At 46.1% G+C, this 17,176-nt stretch overlaps 1 protein-coding gene across 1 annotated transcript; it reads left to right on the plus strand.

Moving 5' to 3' along the window:
- Positions 1-398: 398 nt before the first annotated feature.
- On the plus strand, positions 399-16,812 carry LOC101873866 (1-aminocyclopropane-1-carboxylate synthase-like protein 1). The gene is made up of 15 exons (XM_031053588.2): positions 399-1,494; positions 2,783-3,396; positions 4,810-4,869; positions 8,248-8,318; positions 8,828-8,897; positions 9,871-9,937; positions 10,354-10,451; positions 11,014-11,091; positions 12,326-12,426; positions 13,131-13,220; positions 14,150-14,195; positions 14,344-14,485; positions 15,084-15,226; positions 15,585-15,738; positions 16,244-16,812. The coding sequence occupies exons 1-15, from the start codon at positions 855-857 to the stop codon at positions 16,540-16,542; spliced, it is 2,673 nt and encodes an 890-aa protein (XP_030909448.2). The 5' UTR covers positions 399-854; the 3' UTR covers positions 16,543-16,812.
- The last annotated feature ends 364 nt before the right edge of the window (positions 16,813-17,176 follow it).

Raw genomic sequence — 17,176 nt, forward strand, 5'->3', positions numbered from 1 at the left:
ACGCATGGCCTTAGGGTTTGGTCGGCGCCCAGTCTGCTTCTCCCCTGCTTCTCATTAGGACCAAACACCTGCGCTTTTGTCATGGTTTTAGGGTTTGGTCGGCGCCCAGTCTGCTTCCCCCCGGCTTATCAGTAGTCAATGCCCCGGTATGTCAGTTACTTCACAAGAGACAACACCCCCATCTGAGCAAATGAATCCTTTAACCCCCCTGTACATCGGTTACCCCTGTACCAGCTGCTGCACACCCCAAGCCACGGGCACGGTGGCGATGCTGCAGCCCGGCACAGCCCGGCACGGAGCGCGATAGCGCGGTCCAGCGCTGCCAGGCGCCGGGCCGAGGGCGGAGCGGCCGGCGGGGCGGAGCGGAGCGGGGCGGGCCGGAGGAGGGAGCCGTCGGCGCTGCGCGGAGCACGGCACGGCCCCGGGGAGCCCGGCGAGTGCCTGGCACGGACCAGCGTTATCCCGGAATAGGGCTGCACGCATGTGCGTCACCCCGGATGTGAACAGACCGGCCCGGCTCTACACGCTAGCTCGCTCCGCCCGGCTCCGGCGGATGGGCTGAGCCGTGCCGAGCCGAGCCGTGCCGGCCGCCGCGCAGCCCGGTAGGGGTTGAGGGGAGCTTGGGCCGCCGGGAGCCCTCCAGGGCCAAGGTGCGAGAGTCCCCTCCCGGCGGGGGGCCTGGGCCCCCCGAGGGGGCCGGGGCAGGGGCAGGCGCCGGGGCAGGTGCGTGGCCCGGGCGGGATCCCCGGCTCAGCCCGCCCCGTCGGGGCCGTCGCCGCGTCCCGTTCCCCGGCCCCCTTGCCGCTGGTACCCCCGGTCCCGTGGCGCAGCCCCGCGGCCGGGGCAAGGGAGCGATGGATTTTCGCGGTAAGAAGTACGAGCGCGGCAGTAACTGGTCGGACCCCGAGGTGGTGGAGCTGCTGCAGCTGTGGGCCGACGAGTCGGTGCAGATGGAGCTGGAGAGCTGCCTGCGCAACCAGCACGTCTTCAACCGCATCGCAGAGGTGCTGCGGGAGAAGGGCATCCACCGCACGGGCGACCAGTGCCGGGAGAAGATCAAGAAGATGAAGCTGGAATATCGTCGGATCAAGGATAACAGCAAGGCCCCGCGGAGCGGCAGGACGTGGAAGTTCTACGAGGTGATGGACCGGGTGCTGACCAGCCGGCCTGCCCTGGCTTACAGCTCGCTGAGCGGCACCATGATGGCTCAGCAAGTGCTGCAGGGCAGCATGGTGGAGAGCTACCACCACCACCAGTTCACCTCCCCGGCCCTGCCCTTCGAACATTCCCAGCACCCTGAACTGATGGAGATCAAATGTGAGGAGGTGAACTCTGATGAGCACTGCTTGACCCCAGAGGCCCCAGCAGCCATGTCTTACCAGCAGGGCACCCCTGAAGAGCATGAGATGGAGAGAGCCTTCTTGGAGAGGGCCCAGAACAACTCTCCCATCTCCAGGGTGGAGATTCCCATTGAAACCAATGTTTCACCTTCAGGTAGGGAGACCCTTTTGCATTCCAACGTCAGGTTTCTGCCTCGTTTCCCCAGAAAGAGAGATCCTATTTTCTGGCACAGAGACAGACACTTGGTTTTCACACTGATGTTTGGACCTTGGTTTTCCACATCCCAAAAAGCTATAAAGTAGAAGGCTGGAAGCTGCATTCGTAGTCTTCTGGCCATTCCCAAAGTGTATCTAGCTGGAGGTAAATGAAACCTAAAATGAGCTGGGCTAAATATTGTGTGTATAATCCCAAGGGCTGGAATGTCTGCCACAAGCTGGGCAAGGCGTTTGTGGTAGATACCTGCATTTAATGATGACAGTGCTTAATTGTGTGCTCTTTGGTATCACTGGAGCATCACCAGGGCTGTGTATGGTCCTCATGCTGAATTGTATCAGGAGACCCTCTTCTGCCATGGCTACACTAGAAACCTGCAGGTGGAACTTTCCTTGTGTTCTTCTAAACTGTTTTCTGGATCTAATCTTTTAGGACACTCAGTGATGAAGAATACTTGGGAATGCTCATTGCCTGGCTTTCTAAGCTGTTTGTTAGGACATGGAAAGATGGTTTTGGAAGTCACTGGCAGAAACAGCATTGCCTGTTAGTGGAGATGAGACTTCTCCACTGATAGTGCATTTGGCCGTTGCTTGGCTGCCAGGAAGGGTGCAGCCTGGAAATGCTGGGGATTTCAAACCGGTCTAGGACAGGCAGATGGAAGAGCATGGCTTGATGGGGGAGACTGGCACAGGTTACCCAAAGAAGTGGTAAGTGCTCTGTCCCTGGCAGTGTTCAAGGCAAGGTTGGACAGAGCCTTGGGCAACATGGTTTAGTATGAGGCATCCCTGCCTATGGCAGGGGGTTGGAACTAGATCTTAAGGTCCTTCCCAATCCAAACTATTCTATGATAACCCCTCTGAGGTTTATATCTGAGATCAGAAAATGGTTTAAACGGGCTGGGTTTAAAGCAGTACACTACGTTCTCTTTGCTGTGGTGGTTATGTTGTTAGTCCATGGACTGAAACTGACAATCATTCAGGTTCATTCAGAGGCTGGATATGACTGGGGCTGGCACCATAATGGGGGCCCAATATATAAAAGTCAAAACTTCAAAGAAAATCTCAAACTTCAATATGTACCTGACAGCTTTTACATTGGTTTTCCTATAAAAGCCTACAATGGATTGTAGGATGTTTCCTAAGGAAGGCAGGGAAGGCACCAAAGCATGTCCATGCCACTTTACTTGCTGCTCATTTGATTTCTCTTCCTTTCTTTTCCATGTCCACAGGTTTCAGTGAGTCCAACATGGCCACCTCAACCCGGATCCAGAGCGTGGCTCCTCGGCCCAGCTTCTCCGCCTTGCATCGGCTGAGGAAAAGGCGGAGAGGGCAGCGTGTGAGGGACCCGTTCGATGACCTCCTGCTGAAGACACTGACATCGCAGCGGGCCTTGGAAGAACGCTTTCTGCAGATGGAAGAACGCCGCTTCCAGCGGGATTTGGACGTGGAGGAGCGCCGGATGCAGCTGGAGCAGCGCCGGTTTGAACTGGAGCGCGAGCATGAGTTTCGCATGTTCAATGTCTTTGCACAGATGCTCAGCATCCTCAAGCAGAGCCATAGTGGCTCCTCCTCCTCCGTTGCGATGCCTCGGGGCTTGGACTTCAGCCAGGCACTGTCTGATATCACGGGAATGGGAGGAGGAGGAGGAGACCTGCAGGAGATGAGGGCTCGGTCGCTGTCCGAGAGGAGGGTTGACATGCATGGCTTCTGCAGCCCCACTGACTTCCAGAGAAGCCCCTACCTCTCTGCTCGTGGCAACATTGCCAGCATCTTCCGTGGCTCCACGGAGGAAGGGTACAAAGCTTATCATGCTGACAAGTATGATGAAGACAAGAACCCCAATGTGAGTGAGCACCTCAAAGTATCCTTGCTAGGATTACCGGTTTCCTAGAGGTTTGCTAACAGATGTGCTAAACCCAGTGGAGTTTTTGTGGTGTCACTAATACATGGCAGGTCAAGCTGTTTGAGGAAGAGGAAAAGCAGTTTTGCAGATGATCTGGGTATCAAAGATGAGCACCATGTTCAGCTCAGGTTTGCAAGCTCTTGGTTTCCCTATGGGGGAAATAATAGCAATAGTAGAGCTTGACAGATGAAACAAACCTGCAGGAACAAACAAAGCTCCTGTTTCTCCTTGACCATCTCTGATTGTATCTCATTATTGCAGGTGATGGGTGCAGGAGATACAACTAAGTAGACCTTTTTAGATTACTTGTAACTAACGGTGCTTTATCTGCCTTACCACTCTCCTGCTCAGTTGTAAGTAGCTCATCGGACCCCCCTTGTGGCACAAAGTATTACCGACAAGGACAGTAAATGGAAATAATGATCTATCTGTCCATTACTTCTAAATAGATCCTATGTTCAGCTACTGGATTGCTTGAAACTTTTAAAATGTTCTAGTATTATCCCTGATGTAGTCACCCTGTGTTGGGAGGTGACAACTAGATATTTAAGATAGAAAAACACAGTGAGGTTTTTGATACAAGGTGCATTATCATGTGAAAATTGCCATTTCCACCAGCTGTTGTCTATGTAAGTGGTGGCTTTTTAACCAAAACCTAAAATTGGATTTGTGCTTCAGTAACATCATAAATGTACAGCTGCTTAAATTTTCCTTTCTTTAAAGATTTATTTACCCAACTTATTCTAATAATGTGCTACTAGGTTTGAACTCTTCAAGATCTGATGTAGTGCTAAATAAGCAAGGTCACATCCTAAACCTGGAGCTTTAGGGACATCTCTCCAGAGGGGAAAAATCTAGTGTTTGAACCACTTTCCTGAGTGGTGTCTGAGCAAATCAGTGGAGTGGAATGGTAATGACTGATAAACAAATGCTTTTAGATAAAGAATCATGGAATGGTTTGGGTTGGAAAGGCCCTTAAAGCTCATCCAGTTCCAACCCCTGCCACGGGCAGGGACACCTTCCACTAGAGCAGCTGCTCCAAGCCCTTGTGTCCAACCTGGCCTTGAACACTGCCAGGGATGGGGCAGCCACAGCTTCTCTGGGCACCCTGTGCCAGCGCCTCAGCACCCTCACAGGGAAGAGCTTCTGCCTAAGAGCTCATCTCAGTCTCCCCTCTGGCAGGTTAAAGCCATTCCCCTTGGCCTGTCCCTACAAGCCCTTGTAAAAAGTCCGTCTCCAGATTTCTTGTAGCCTCCTGAAGGGTAGCAAATTATTTAATGAAGTGATAGCTAAAGTGATTTATGCACCTGCTTTTGTATCTATAAACAATAAGTTACTTCATTTTTTTTCTAGGGTATAATAAACTTTGGCACCAGTGAGAATAAACTCTGCTTTGACCTGATGTCTAAGCGGGTAAGTCCTATTCCATACAGAAACATTGAATTTGCTCTATAGTTCCTCCTTGGTGCTTGCACTTTCCTGGAGTTATTGCTGTTGCTTAAGTTTGTCTGGCAAAGGTTTTCATTGTGAATTTTGCATTTGTTGGAAGGCTCTTTTGAACCCAGCTATTTGTATACTTGTGTATGTTATTTTTCCAGGAGGAGAGGAGCAAGGGTGTTCTGTTCCTCTTCATGATGAGTTTTCCCTTTGAGGATGTATTTGGCTCAGAAAACTAAATGAAACTAAGATGCATTTTATTTTCTCCTGCTGACAGTAGTTAATTAAATACAGAGGTTTTCAAGTAGGTTTAATTTGAAGGATCTTCACATCTGCCTGTTCTAAAGTCACAGGATTTGGACACCCGGTTGTGAACTTAACCAAAGTGTGTGAGGGTGGCAGCAGTGAATGGTGGCAGCCCTTGAAACCTCTCAAAACCAGACTGGGTCAGCTGCTCCCTGATCACTTTGTTCAGTTGCACACTCAAAAAGTAGGAAAAACAGAAGCCAAAAGGACTGTGCTGTAGAGGAATGTGTCTTGGCTTGCATTAAGTATCTGAAGGGGGCCTACAGGGATGCTGGGGAGGGACTATTCATTAGGGACTGTAGAGATAGGACAAGGGGTAACGGGTTCAAACTTAAACAGCAGAGGTTTAGACTGGATATAAGGAAGAAATTCTTTACTGTTGGGCTGGTGAGACACTGGAATGGGTTGCCCAGGGAGGTTGTGAATGCTCCATCCCTGGCAGTGTTCAAGGCCAGGTTGGATGAAGCCTCAGGTGATATGGTTTAGTGTGAGGTGTCCCTGCCCATGGCAGGGGGGTTGGAACTAGATGATCTTGAGGTCCTTTCCAATCCTAACTATTCTATGACTCTATGATTCTATGATTAAAATCACTGCCCAGGAGCATCCTACGAGGTGGGCAGGCAGCACTTCCTCCTACCTGAAGTTGTCTGTGGGGAGGGAAATCAGTCTCTGCAGGTTGAAGTTCGTGGTTGCTCCCTTTCCACCATTGCCCACCCTCAAAATGATCCTTGTTTTATTTCTGCCTGCCATCCACTGACTGGGGGGGATGCTACCCCGCTGCTCCGCCTTCCAGCTAAAAGAACAGGTAAGGCAGAGCTGCTGCCTGCACGGAAAAGGTGCCTTCTAGGCTGCATAGGTGGTACCTTCCTTCCTTCCCTGTCCTCTGCCCTTAAACTAACACCAAGCCTGCAGTAAGTAGTGCAGAGGGAGATGGTGTCAGCTGCATCTTAATTGGCCTTGTTATGAAAATGAGTCTTTGTGGGCTGTAGTGTGATGAGCCATCATGCTCGTGGCCACAAGCTGAATAAAGATATTGTTGCCAGCTTCTCAGTTATCACAGCCTGGAGGTACAGTGTGGATTCACTGAATGCAGCACCCTGTGGGATTGTAGCAAGTGATTTGTTGCTATTTGGGATAATAAATACTTTCTGTTTCCACTGAGTAAAGTAACTTATCAGATTCCTGTCTGCAACTTTTGACCCTAAAGTTAGAGAATGTTTTGTGGCATGAGATGTCAGATGATCTTCCTTTCATAGAATCACAGTATCACAGGATTAACCAGGTTGGAAAAGCCCTTTAAGCTCATCCAGTCCAACCGTTCCCCAGCACTGCCAATGCCACCACTAACCCATGGCACTGATGCCTCGTCTCCAGGTGTGTGAACACTTGCAGGGATGGTGTCTCCAGCCCTGCCCTGGGCAGCCTGTTCCAATGCCTGAGCATCCTCTGGGGCAGGAACTGTTCCTCAGCTCCATCTAAACCTGCCCTGGTGCAGCCTGAGGCCGGTTCCCCTTGTCCCATCCCTTGTTCCTTGGGAGCAGAGCCCAGCCCCTCCTGGCTCCATCCTCCTGTCAGACAGTTGTAGGGAGCCATCAGGTCCCCCCTGAGCTTTCTATTCTCCAGACTGAACCCCCCAGGTCCCTCAGCCATTCCTCATCAGACTTATTCTCCAGACCCTTCACCAACTCTGTTGCCCTTCAGTTGACCCATCTGTTTTCCTTACCCTTTAAGGGCTCTCCTCTTTATTATAGTAGCTTTGGGAAAACTCTGCTGATACATTTTATGTTGCATCCTCTAGATAAGTTTAGGAGGGAGATCTAAAGGAGGCACAGTTCTGTGCTACATAGGCTTCAAGACCATCTGCAGCACAGTAAAGGAATTTAATCCTGTACTACCAGGTTGTAATTCTGCATGGGATACGGACAGTGTCTAAGTTCTAGAGCTTGGCATCAGTTATTAAAACACCACAACACAATATTGTGGGTTTGTTATCATGTGAGAAACTTTCACACTGCATGTTGAATTTCCCTCCTCCCTCACTATCCCCTATTTCTAGTGTCCTCCCACCATCACCTCTTCTAATATTAACTCATAGATTTGGTTGCCATTAAATATTTAGAAGGTACATTGTACATAATACTTGTTTATGCCTTCATGTAGAATGTTCTCTCCTCTCTGCCTCTATCACCACTGTGCTTTCTCTTGCAACTTCATAGAACTGGATTAGGCAAAACCCTGATATTTACAACCTTGAAAATACTCAGATGAAAGCCGTGTGCATACTTTATCTAAATACAAACATGAAGAAGGGCTCCACAATTAGGGTGAATCTGGTTTTGAGGTCAGAATAAACTCATAAGGAACAAAGTGCCTGCCCTAGGGAAGTATTAATAAGAAGATTATTTCATTTTGTCATGTTTTTTGAAAGCTCTTGTTATACTTTAACACTTACCAAAACTTACTGGAATTACAGATCTGAAGGAGCTGCAGTTAACTTGGAACTGAGACAGAAATGAAAGCTAGAATTCATTAAAAACCACTATTTTACAAGTTTATTAAAGACAATGCCTATCTGACTGTGATTCCAACTCCTTTCTATCTTTTTCTGGCAGTCTAGAGCTGAGCTTTCACAACTGTGACTTCCTTTTCAGCTGAAAGCTGTTGTCCTCAGAGCTTGGCTGAAACATGATTTGGGCCTCTGGGTTGCTTCTCTTGCTGACAAAGTCTTCTGCAGGCATCTTCCTTATGGGCATCGTGTGTGTTGCCCATTCTGCATCCCTTTTGTATATCTCTGTGTAGAGAAGTCTGCAGTAACTTAGCCCATACTTCATATAACCTGAAGTCATCACTGATCAATTTGCTGGTCTTTGCTTCTCCAAGCTGCATTAATTTTGATGGTCAGTGGCTTTCTCAATCCAGTTTTACAGATGTTGAAGTTGCACATGTGTGTGTGTATGCACAGGCATGTACCTGTATATGGATCCCATCTATCTCCATATTTCCAGTGTCACAGATTAGGGTTTTAATGGTTCTTCTTGTTGCTCGCAGCTGACACAGAATGACATGAATCTGATGGAGCCTCCACTGCTTCAGTATCCTGACTGGACAGGACATATGTTGTAAGTCTTCTCTTTTCTATAACTCTTTTTGACTTCTTGTCTGATAAGCAGAATGAATGAATACACACCAGTTTTCTAGGTCATTTAATCATCTTTTTCTTTGCAAAACTGTAAATTGCCAGGTCGTCCAGTTAAAAATCATTTGATGTGACAGAAGATACAAATTTTCTAAAGCAAACACAGTTTTAAATGCAGTGTAAGTATTAACAAACTTGGTAGCTCCAAACAGTTCATTGAAACACAGTGAACACTTGGAGACTTTACTCCTTCTCTTCTGTGCCATGATTAAAGCTCATCAGAAATGTATGCACCATTATAGACGTTATCCTCGACACCTTTGCTGTGTATAAAAGTAGTGTCTCTGGCATGGGCCTGAGCTATCCAGTTTTCTAGCTATTTTCACCAGCCTTTTCTATGCCCTGGCTTTATTTTCCTGAGATGTGGACCTAAGGAAACCCAGTCTCTTGAAGAATAAGCTGAATCAACATTTGCTTTTGTGTCTTTCTCAGTTTACGGGAGGAAGTGGCTCGATTTTTGACCTATTACTGCAAGGCCCCTGCACCTCTTAAGGCAGAAAATGTGGGTAACCCACTTTCCATTGGTGTCTGTTCTAATGTATTGCTATTTGTTGTCAAACAGCTTCGTCCTTTATTTATAACAAATGATTTGGTAAGATGACAGCCTTTAATCATGTAAATGGGATTGATTCATAGCCACTGCAGTAGCTTCTGGTGCACACTTAAGCCAAAACACTTTGGGTCTACTATACGTTCTCCTAATGCTTCACTGTTTTGTGCCAGCTCCTTATGCCAGTGCTCTCAGTGGGACTTTGTGTTTGTATCTCCTTATTCTTTTCTGGGACGTCGTGTGCTTCTATCCCTCAGCCTTAACAAAGAATGCTCATGATTTCAGTTGAGTTTAATTTGGTCCCATTCTGCTGTTATACCTCAGGACAAAAGTCAGTTTTATCCTGTAGGAGCTGGTGCAGCCATTGCTTTTCTGGCTGCAGCAGCTCAGCAGAAGCCCATACCTCATGTGAACTGAAGTTATCACTGACCAGTTTGCTGACCACTGCTTCTCCAAGGCAGCAGATTCTGCCTGATGCTTGAAGTGAAACTCATAGGAAGTGTGAGCATCTGTCTTCTGGAAGCAGGAGTCAAACCTGCTCCAGTACAAGACAGTGGTCCCACTTTTGCACATGTTTGGCAAAAGGTCTGAGCTGCTGTTACCATTAAGAGATGATAACACAATATTAGATGATGAAAAGTAGTTTGCTTTTCTAGCAGTTCAGAACTACTCCCAGGTTTTTTTCCCTATTTAAAAGCATACTATTTACTATTGCTTATTAGAATCAGGAGAGGCACCAGGACAGTGTCTCTGAAGCAAAGAACAGGATTGAAGTTATATCTAGTGGAAATGGGATTCAGCAGGAAAATTCTGGGAACTAGAGGACTGGGGAGAAAATATGTTCTAGTGATATGGTCAGAAATGACTATATTATAGTGTTTTCTTTCTGTGATGGATGTATCACTAACCTCTCTTTCTTCTGTAGGTCATCGTTTTAAATGGTTGTGGCTCTTTATTTTCTGCATTAGCTACAGTCCTTTGTGATCCAGGGGGTAAGTGGATGGCTGGAAGATGTTTTTAATGTTTATTTTTGCTGGGAAATAATGTGTCACTGATTCAGTATTGTCTATTAGAAGTGAAGTAGTGGAATTGGCATTGTTCTTAATTCATGCAAGATTGTGCTGTGAAATTAATCATCTCCGTGATCTACACATCATGTACTCACACCTAGTGTTTTGACCACTGTTTTTGTGGTTGTTAGGACTAAACGTAGGCTATACTCATGTTTTACCTGGGTTCTTGCAGAAGGTTAAAGAATTAAAGTAAGAATAAAGTGCAGGAAAAGGCAGCAACAATACAGTGTTTCCAGAGGGCACAGCTATAAAACAGCTTTCACGTGTAGCTGAAGTACATTAGAAGAGAGAGGACTGTGACCTGTTGATAACCAACCTTGTTCTCTTGGTTCCAGAAGCTGTTCTGATTGCTACTCCCTTTTATGGTGGTATCACCCAGAGTGTCTTCCTCTATGGTAATGTCAAGCTGGTGTATGCCTATTTAGACAGTAAGGTAAGATCTTAAGGAATACCAACCAGTTGACAAATAATTGCTACTGGAAAGTGTCAAGCTTTGGGAACCTCTGAAACCAGTCCTCAAAACAGGAATGGGCTGCAGCCTGTGGGTGTTTTCACCATTTATTGCTGGGAAGTTGGGCACATAATTTCCAAGGAAGTTGTTTGAGACCATAAATCCGGATTCCAGATTTTGTCCTTTTCTTGTATCTTACTCCCAATAATAGTTCTTGAGAGGGAAAAAAATGGCCATTTAGAGTCTTGGAGACAGAAGTATGTACTGTCCTACTAAAAATGATGCCGGGGTGGAAAAGCAGATGGAGATCTTGCATTGGTTTAGTTATTCAAGGATAAGCAGAGAATTCTGTGTGTGGCCAGCCTAAGGTTAACATATTTCTTTGACTTTATTTATTTGTATGTTATCTCTGTAGTATAAAAGGGTAAGAAGATGTTCCCAAGTCATTATTGTTGGGTTCTTTTGGGGAGCATTTCTCAGGGGATTGGCTCAAGACCCTATTGAAATAACTTGGCCTTTTTCTAATCTTTGTGATGCCTTTCAGATTACTGGAACAAGCACTCGGCCTTTTCAGCTGACAGTGGAAAAACTGGAAAAGGCCTTACAGAATGCCCGGGCAGAGGTGAGTTTAGCTGAGCTTCACATCACCAGTTAAAACTGCAGTATGTTTGAGGTGGCACGTCCCAGAAGTGGCCTTGAAGATCAAAACCTGGCTTTCCAGTTGTCCTTACAGACAACCTAAGATCAGGCAAAATCAGGGGAAGTCTTAGGGGGAACCCCCCATTGTTGTGTAAACCAGGAGTACCAGGCCATTCCCGAAGCACTGAAACCCTTTCATATCACACACAAAAAGTACTTAGACATACACTAGAAAGTAAGCACTACCCAAGGTTTATCCTTCAGGAAGGCTGGCTGAGTTACCCCAAGACTGACTGCTCTACACAGTAGTGCACGTGATTCCACTAAGAACACCAAGAGATGTTGCAGGAGAATGAGAAAGGCAAATCTGGAGGATAAATGTAGATGAGTATCATCTTTCTGATAAGTTAGTCTGTAAATTCTGATGTTGTCCTAAGCCCTGTATATGTTTAGCTGTATCTTTAGATCATTACCAGCTCTGACTTCTTCATAGAATCATAGAATAGTTAGGGTTGGAAAGGACCTTAAAATCATCCAGTTCCAATCCCCCTGCCACGGGCAGGGACACCCCACACTAAACCATGTCACCCAAGGCTCTGTCCAACCTGGCCTTCAACACTGCCAGGGATGGATGGAGCATTCACAACCTCCCTGGGCAACCCATTCCAGTGCCTCAGCACCCTTACAGTAAAGAACTTCTTCCTTATATTCAATCTAAACTTCTCCTGTTTAAGTTTCAACCCGTTACCCCTTGTCCTGTCACTTCAGTCCCTAATGAAGAGTCTATCCCCAGCATCCTTACAGGCCCCCTTCAGATACTGGAAGGCTGCTATGAGGTAGCTCAGATTCCCATCTTTCTTGCCACATTCATGGACAATCTTCAGTAATTTGTGACTTCCCAATTACTGATACAGCTGAAAAAAAGTTCTCCTCCATGCTGAGAGCATCTTTCTCATCATTGGTTGTGTCAATGTCCCTCATTTCAAAACCACAGATTCAGTCTATAATCTTGTCCTCAGTTCACTTTGTAAGTGATGTAACAGTAAAAAAGAAACACCTTAATTTGTGGTTCAAAGCTTTCTCATATAATCTAACCTCAGAGGTGAAAAGTCACATTGGAGGCTTAAGGGAATCTTGTGTCACCCTCAAGTAGGATGGACTGAAAATCTCTCCCATGATGTGTGCTTTCTTACTACTGCTTTATTTGTGTTCTGCAGGGTGTCACTGTAAGGGCCTTAATTCTTCTGAATCCCCAAAATCCCCTTGGGGACATCTACTCCTTGTCAGAGCTACGGGATTACCTGGAATTTGCTAAAAGGTATGTCAGTTTGGGAGGCTGAGGCATCCTGAGTCAGATGCGGCTTCAGGAATCTGATGGATTACTCATGTCGTTGACTAGATCTGTGAATATCTTTTAAGTCAGGCAGCCAGTCTATTCTTCACATACAACGGTGGGCTTAAGAGGGGAAGGAGTAGTGGGAACAAGGGAACATGGACCATTCAGCCATCTGCAGTGGCAAAGCAACTTGCATCAGGGAATGCAAGTTTTATTTGGTGGTGGTGCTAGCAAACACTATGGTGCTGTGCTTCCCTGGTAGGAATCAGAGTTCCTTTCCTCACAATTTCTCTCTGCAAAGACAAAGAAATGTATGACTATGGGTTCCCAGTTTTATTCTGGATCATGGATACTCCCTGAGATTCAGAATCTGAGGGGATTGCTGATACAGCTTCTTATTACAGTCAAAATTAGTATTGGTATCCTGTATTATTAGTACAGGAATTAATATTCACTCGTGCATTGGAAATGACTGAATTTTTATCTCATTGCATGGTTGCAGGGGAGTATATCTCAGCTCATTTCAATGTCCACATAAAGGACCTTCTGAGTTGTGAGAGTTGCTTTACTTCTGCAAAATAGACTGTCCTTCTTTGTATAAAACAAGTCTTTGCAGGCCTGAATTTATCTCTGCTTCTAACCCAAAAGCAGCCTTCTTTTGTCATCTCCATTTTGTCCTTTTGCAGACACGAATTGCATGTGATAGTAGATGAGATCTACATGCTGTCAGTTTTTGATGACTCAGCCACGTTTCACAGTGTCCTGGGCATGGACAGGTAAAATCAGCTCCTACTTCCCTAGTGACAGTTCACCATGATGCCTTGCTCTGTCTGGACTCTTGAGTCTGCCTTATGCTCATTCCTTCCTTTTGTCATTTCTGAATGGCAGATGCATTTTGTCAAGTGCCATCTGGCAAGTAAAAAATGGTGGTTAGTTGTTGGGGTGTGCTTTTTAGTGTGTGCTTTGGTATTTGCCTGTGACAGTCCCCAGAGTTGTTTCACGTGTTGAGAATGAGGCTTTTCTTCCTACCTGAACTTTGTTACCTCTTTCCCACACTTTGTCTGATTCCTGTAAGGACTTTCTGTTGCTGTTTGTCTTCTTTTTTCAAACAGTAGTCATGGATCACAGTTGTTATTACAGGCTGGAGGATTGGTTTTATTGGGTAGTGATTTAATGAGATTGGAAACCTCAAATCTCACCTTTTAAAAATGTGGTGGATTTCTGTTTGGTTTTCTTTGGCTGGTTTTGTTTCTTTGCCTTGAATTCCTAGTTTTCACCCATTACGCCATCTTTTTGTTCATGCTCAATTGCAGGGAAATAAAATATACCTGGTTATGTGTTAGCTCAGTGTTGCTGGGCTTGGATGTAAAAGAAAATGACTTAATTCTTGGCAAATACATCGGCACAAGCCTGCTTTCTGGCATTCTATGTACAAGTTTCAGATGTGCAGGAAATCAGCTCATGAAATACAGCACTTGCAGGTATCTGTAGGTCTGAAATACTTTAACTTGTGCCTAAAACTAGTTCTAGGGAGTTCCTGTCTTCTGAGGTTAGATCAGATTTGAATTCTCCCTACTTGACTGATGTTCTGTGCTGCACTGTCATTGTGTAATGCTGCCTCTCTGTTTCTGCAATGCTGCACTGGTGATCCAAAAGCTTCAGCACCTATGAAACTAACTGCCCATCTGCATCCTTCTACATACAGATTGCCTGATCCACAGCGGACTCATGTGATGTGGGGCATAACCAAGGTGAGTGCTGGTTGCCATCGTGCCATGGCTCCCAGCTGGTAGCATTGGCCCGGTGTCCTCAGGTTCCTCATACTGGAAGGAACAAGGCAGTAGTAATAGGATCTTGGTCTTCCTGTGTAATAAAGTAGTCCCTCTATGTCTTCTGCAGGATTTTGCTGTCTCTGGGATTCGTTTTGGTACTTTATACACAGAGAACCAAGATGTTGCTAATGCAGTGGCTTCTTTGTGTTATTTCCACGGGGTTTGTGGACCTGTCCAGCACAAGGTTGCACAGCTGCTTAGAGACAGAGGTAAGTCGGTAGCTCCATGTATGATCCTCTGCTGTTCTGTGTGTCTTTGTACCTGAGGCATCCCTCTCCCCCTTACCTTTCCAAGTGGTCTCCTGTTTGTACACCTTAATGACAGTCTTCTGTAATCCTGAAGCTGCCCATGTAACACAGGGCTGATGTTTCTACAGAAAAGGACCATTTCTGCAGAGCTCCTGATCAGCAGAATTAGAGGAGCAGCTTATTGTGATATTTGTATAGAAATAGCCAGTGCTGTGTAGAACTAGCTGAACAGAAACAAAGAATAAGAACTCATGGGATGAAGGAAATGGAACTGGATTTCTAGCTTTGCCTTGAATGGAGTGTTAAACACTCCACAACAACTAAGAGCTATGAATGTAGGATAACTTCCTTAAGGAGGTCAAGAAAATACTCTTCTGCATAGACTTGAAACAGCTAAATAGTTCTTACTCCTCTTTTTGCTATTTGAGGAAGAAGGAAACAAATAGAGGAGGTGAAGGGTGAGATGGAAAAAGGCACTGTGAGTGTTTTGGAAACTCAAACAGATGTGAATTCTTTCACAGGTTGTGATTTGCTTGCTTTGTTTTCTCTTTCTGGTCAGACTGGATCAACCAGGTCTATCTGAGGGCCAACCGTGCCCGCCTAAAGGCTGCCCATACGTATGTGACAGATGAGCTGAAGACTCTTGGGGTTCCTTTCCTCAACCGCAATGCAGGCTTCTTTGTCTGGATTGATTTCCGAAAGGTTGGTAGTCTTAGGACAGGCTTCTCCACCTGGTGCAGCATCTAAAGGGAAGCTCCCTATTGTGATAAGCGCTTTGTTTCAACAACTCTGTTGTCTGATGAGCAGAGGGAAGGCTGCCTGGTATTTGTGCCCGTTCTTTTCCTTCCGTCTCTCTGTGCATTTCCCTCCCTGCAGGAATCTCACTGCTCTCAAGCTACTTTCCTCCCCATTTCTTCCTTTATATCACAACTGCTGTATGTCAGAGGTAAAAGGTGTCTCCCTGGCCTTTGCAGACCTCATGCGAATCACAAATTCATGAGGATCTCAGTTATGTAGCATGTATGTTACTAATCTCTGGTCTTTCTGCTGACTCTCCTAGTACCTTAAGACAGGCACATTTGAGGAGGAAATGCTGCTCTGGAAGCGTTTTCTGGATAACAAGGTCCTCCTGTCCTGTGGTAAAGCCTTTGAGTGCAGTGAGCCTGGATGGTTCCGCATCATCTTTGCTGACAAGACCCACCGGCTGCAGTTAGGTCAGTCATCTCTTTTTCTTTCATCAGAATTTCCGTTTCTTCCTCTCTTTAATCCCAAATTTACCCTATTGTCATCATCCTCTTGTCTCCTCAGTTTTTCTTCCCTTTATTATAGAGTCATAGAATAGTTAGTGTTGGAAAGGATCATCCAGTTCCAACCCACTGCCATGGGCAGGGACACCTCACACTAAACCATAGCACCCAAGGCTCTGTCCAGCCTGGCCTTGAACACTGCCAGGGATGGAGCATTTACCACTTCTTTGGGCAACCAATTCCAGCACCTCAGCACCCTCACAGTAAAGAACTCCTTCCTTATATCTAACCTGAACTTCCTCTATTTCAGTTTGAACCCATCACTCCTTGCCCTGTTGCTACAGTCCCTGATGAAGAGGAAGTCTCCAAGTCCCTTTCCTTTCATCCTTTGAATTGTTTTCTGGATTGGATGGATATGGGGACACTTACGACTTAAACTAACCCACTCGTGTTTCTCCTTATATCACTGCAGGTATGCAACGGATCCGCAAGGTATTGGAAGAGAGGGAGCAGGAGATACTGGCCGAGGAGAAGGAGCAGCCTTGTCAGTCAGAACAGGATGGCAAAGCAGATAGCACAGATGAAGTCATATTTGTGTCCCACCACCAGGAGCCTACCAGTGGCAGTAGCTCCAACCTTGGTGACCTTATTGGCCTCCTCCAGCAACAGATGCGTTCATCTGACTGGTTACAGAAGAATACAGCCGAGCAGTTTGCCCAGGAAAAGCCAGAGATCTATGAAGTGTTCAGCAAACTGGTGGGGAAGCAATAGGGATCAGTGCCTTCAGGACTTTCCTGAGCAGTGACTGACCCTGGGCCCCTAAAAACTCAACAGTGACTTCCAGCAAATAATATATTTTCTGTATAGCAAGAAAATCACTTTGTAAAACCCCTCCTCTCCCTCCCTGTTGGAGATCTCTGATTTGTATTATATAGGTGCATTCCTTGGATTGGGGTGAGGGTAGGGAATGGTGGGGGTCTTGTTCGCCTGCTGCCCCCTGACCTCCAGCATCCTTGTATTTTGTATTTTATTTCTAATGAATATGGTCTTAACTCTCTTATAAGGTCCTGTGGTGTTATTTTTTTATGCCCTTTATTTTCTGCTTTCCAGAAAGATGGAGACTTGGGATGGTTGAAATGTGTAAAGTTTGCCTTTTCCTCAGTGATGATCAGGTGTAACTATTTCCAGGCCATAAGATGACTGCTTTCTCAAGGGGGTGTTTTAGGGTACTAGAACCCACTGTCAGTCCTAACTTAGCTTCAACTAAGGGTAGATAAGCACGTGTATGGGTTCATCTGCATGGGTAAAGCTTTTCATCTTAAGCTGGTTTCCAGTCTAACCTCAGGTCAGACCATATCCAACACCCTTGGTTGGTGAAATGCCCATTTTTGTTTCTATCCTTCTT

The sequence above is a fragment of the Melopsittacus undulatus genome, chromosome 4, assembly GCF_012275295.1.
Source record: "Melopsittacus undulatus isolate bMelUnd1 chromosome 4, bMelUnd1.mat.Z, whole genome shotgun sequence".
Lineage (NCBI taxonomy): Eukaryota > Metazoa > Chordata > Aves > Psittaciformes > Psittaculidae > Melopsittacus > Melopsittacus undulatus.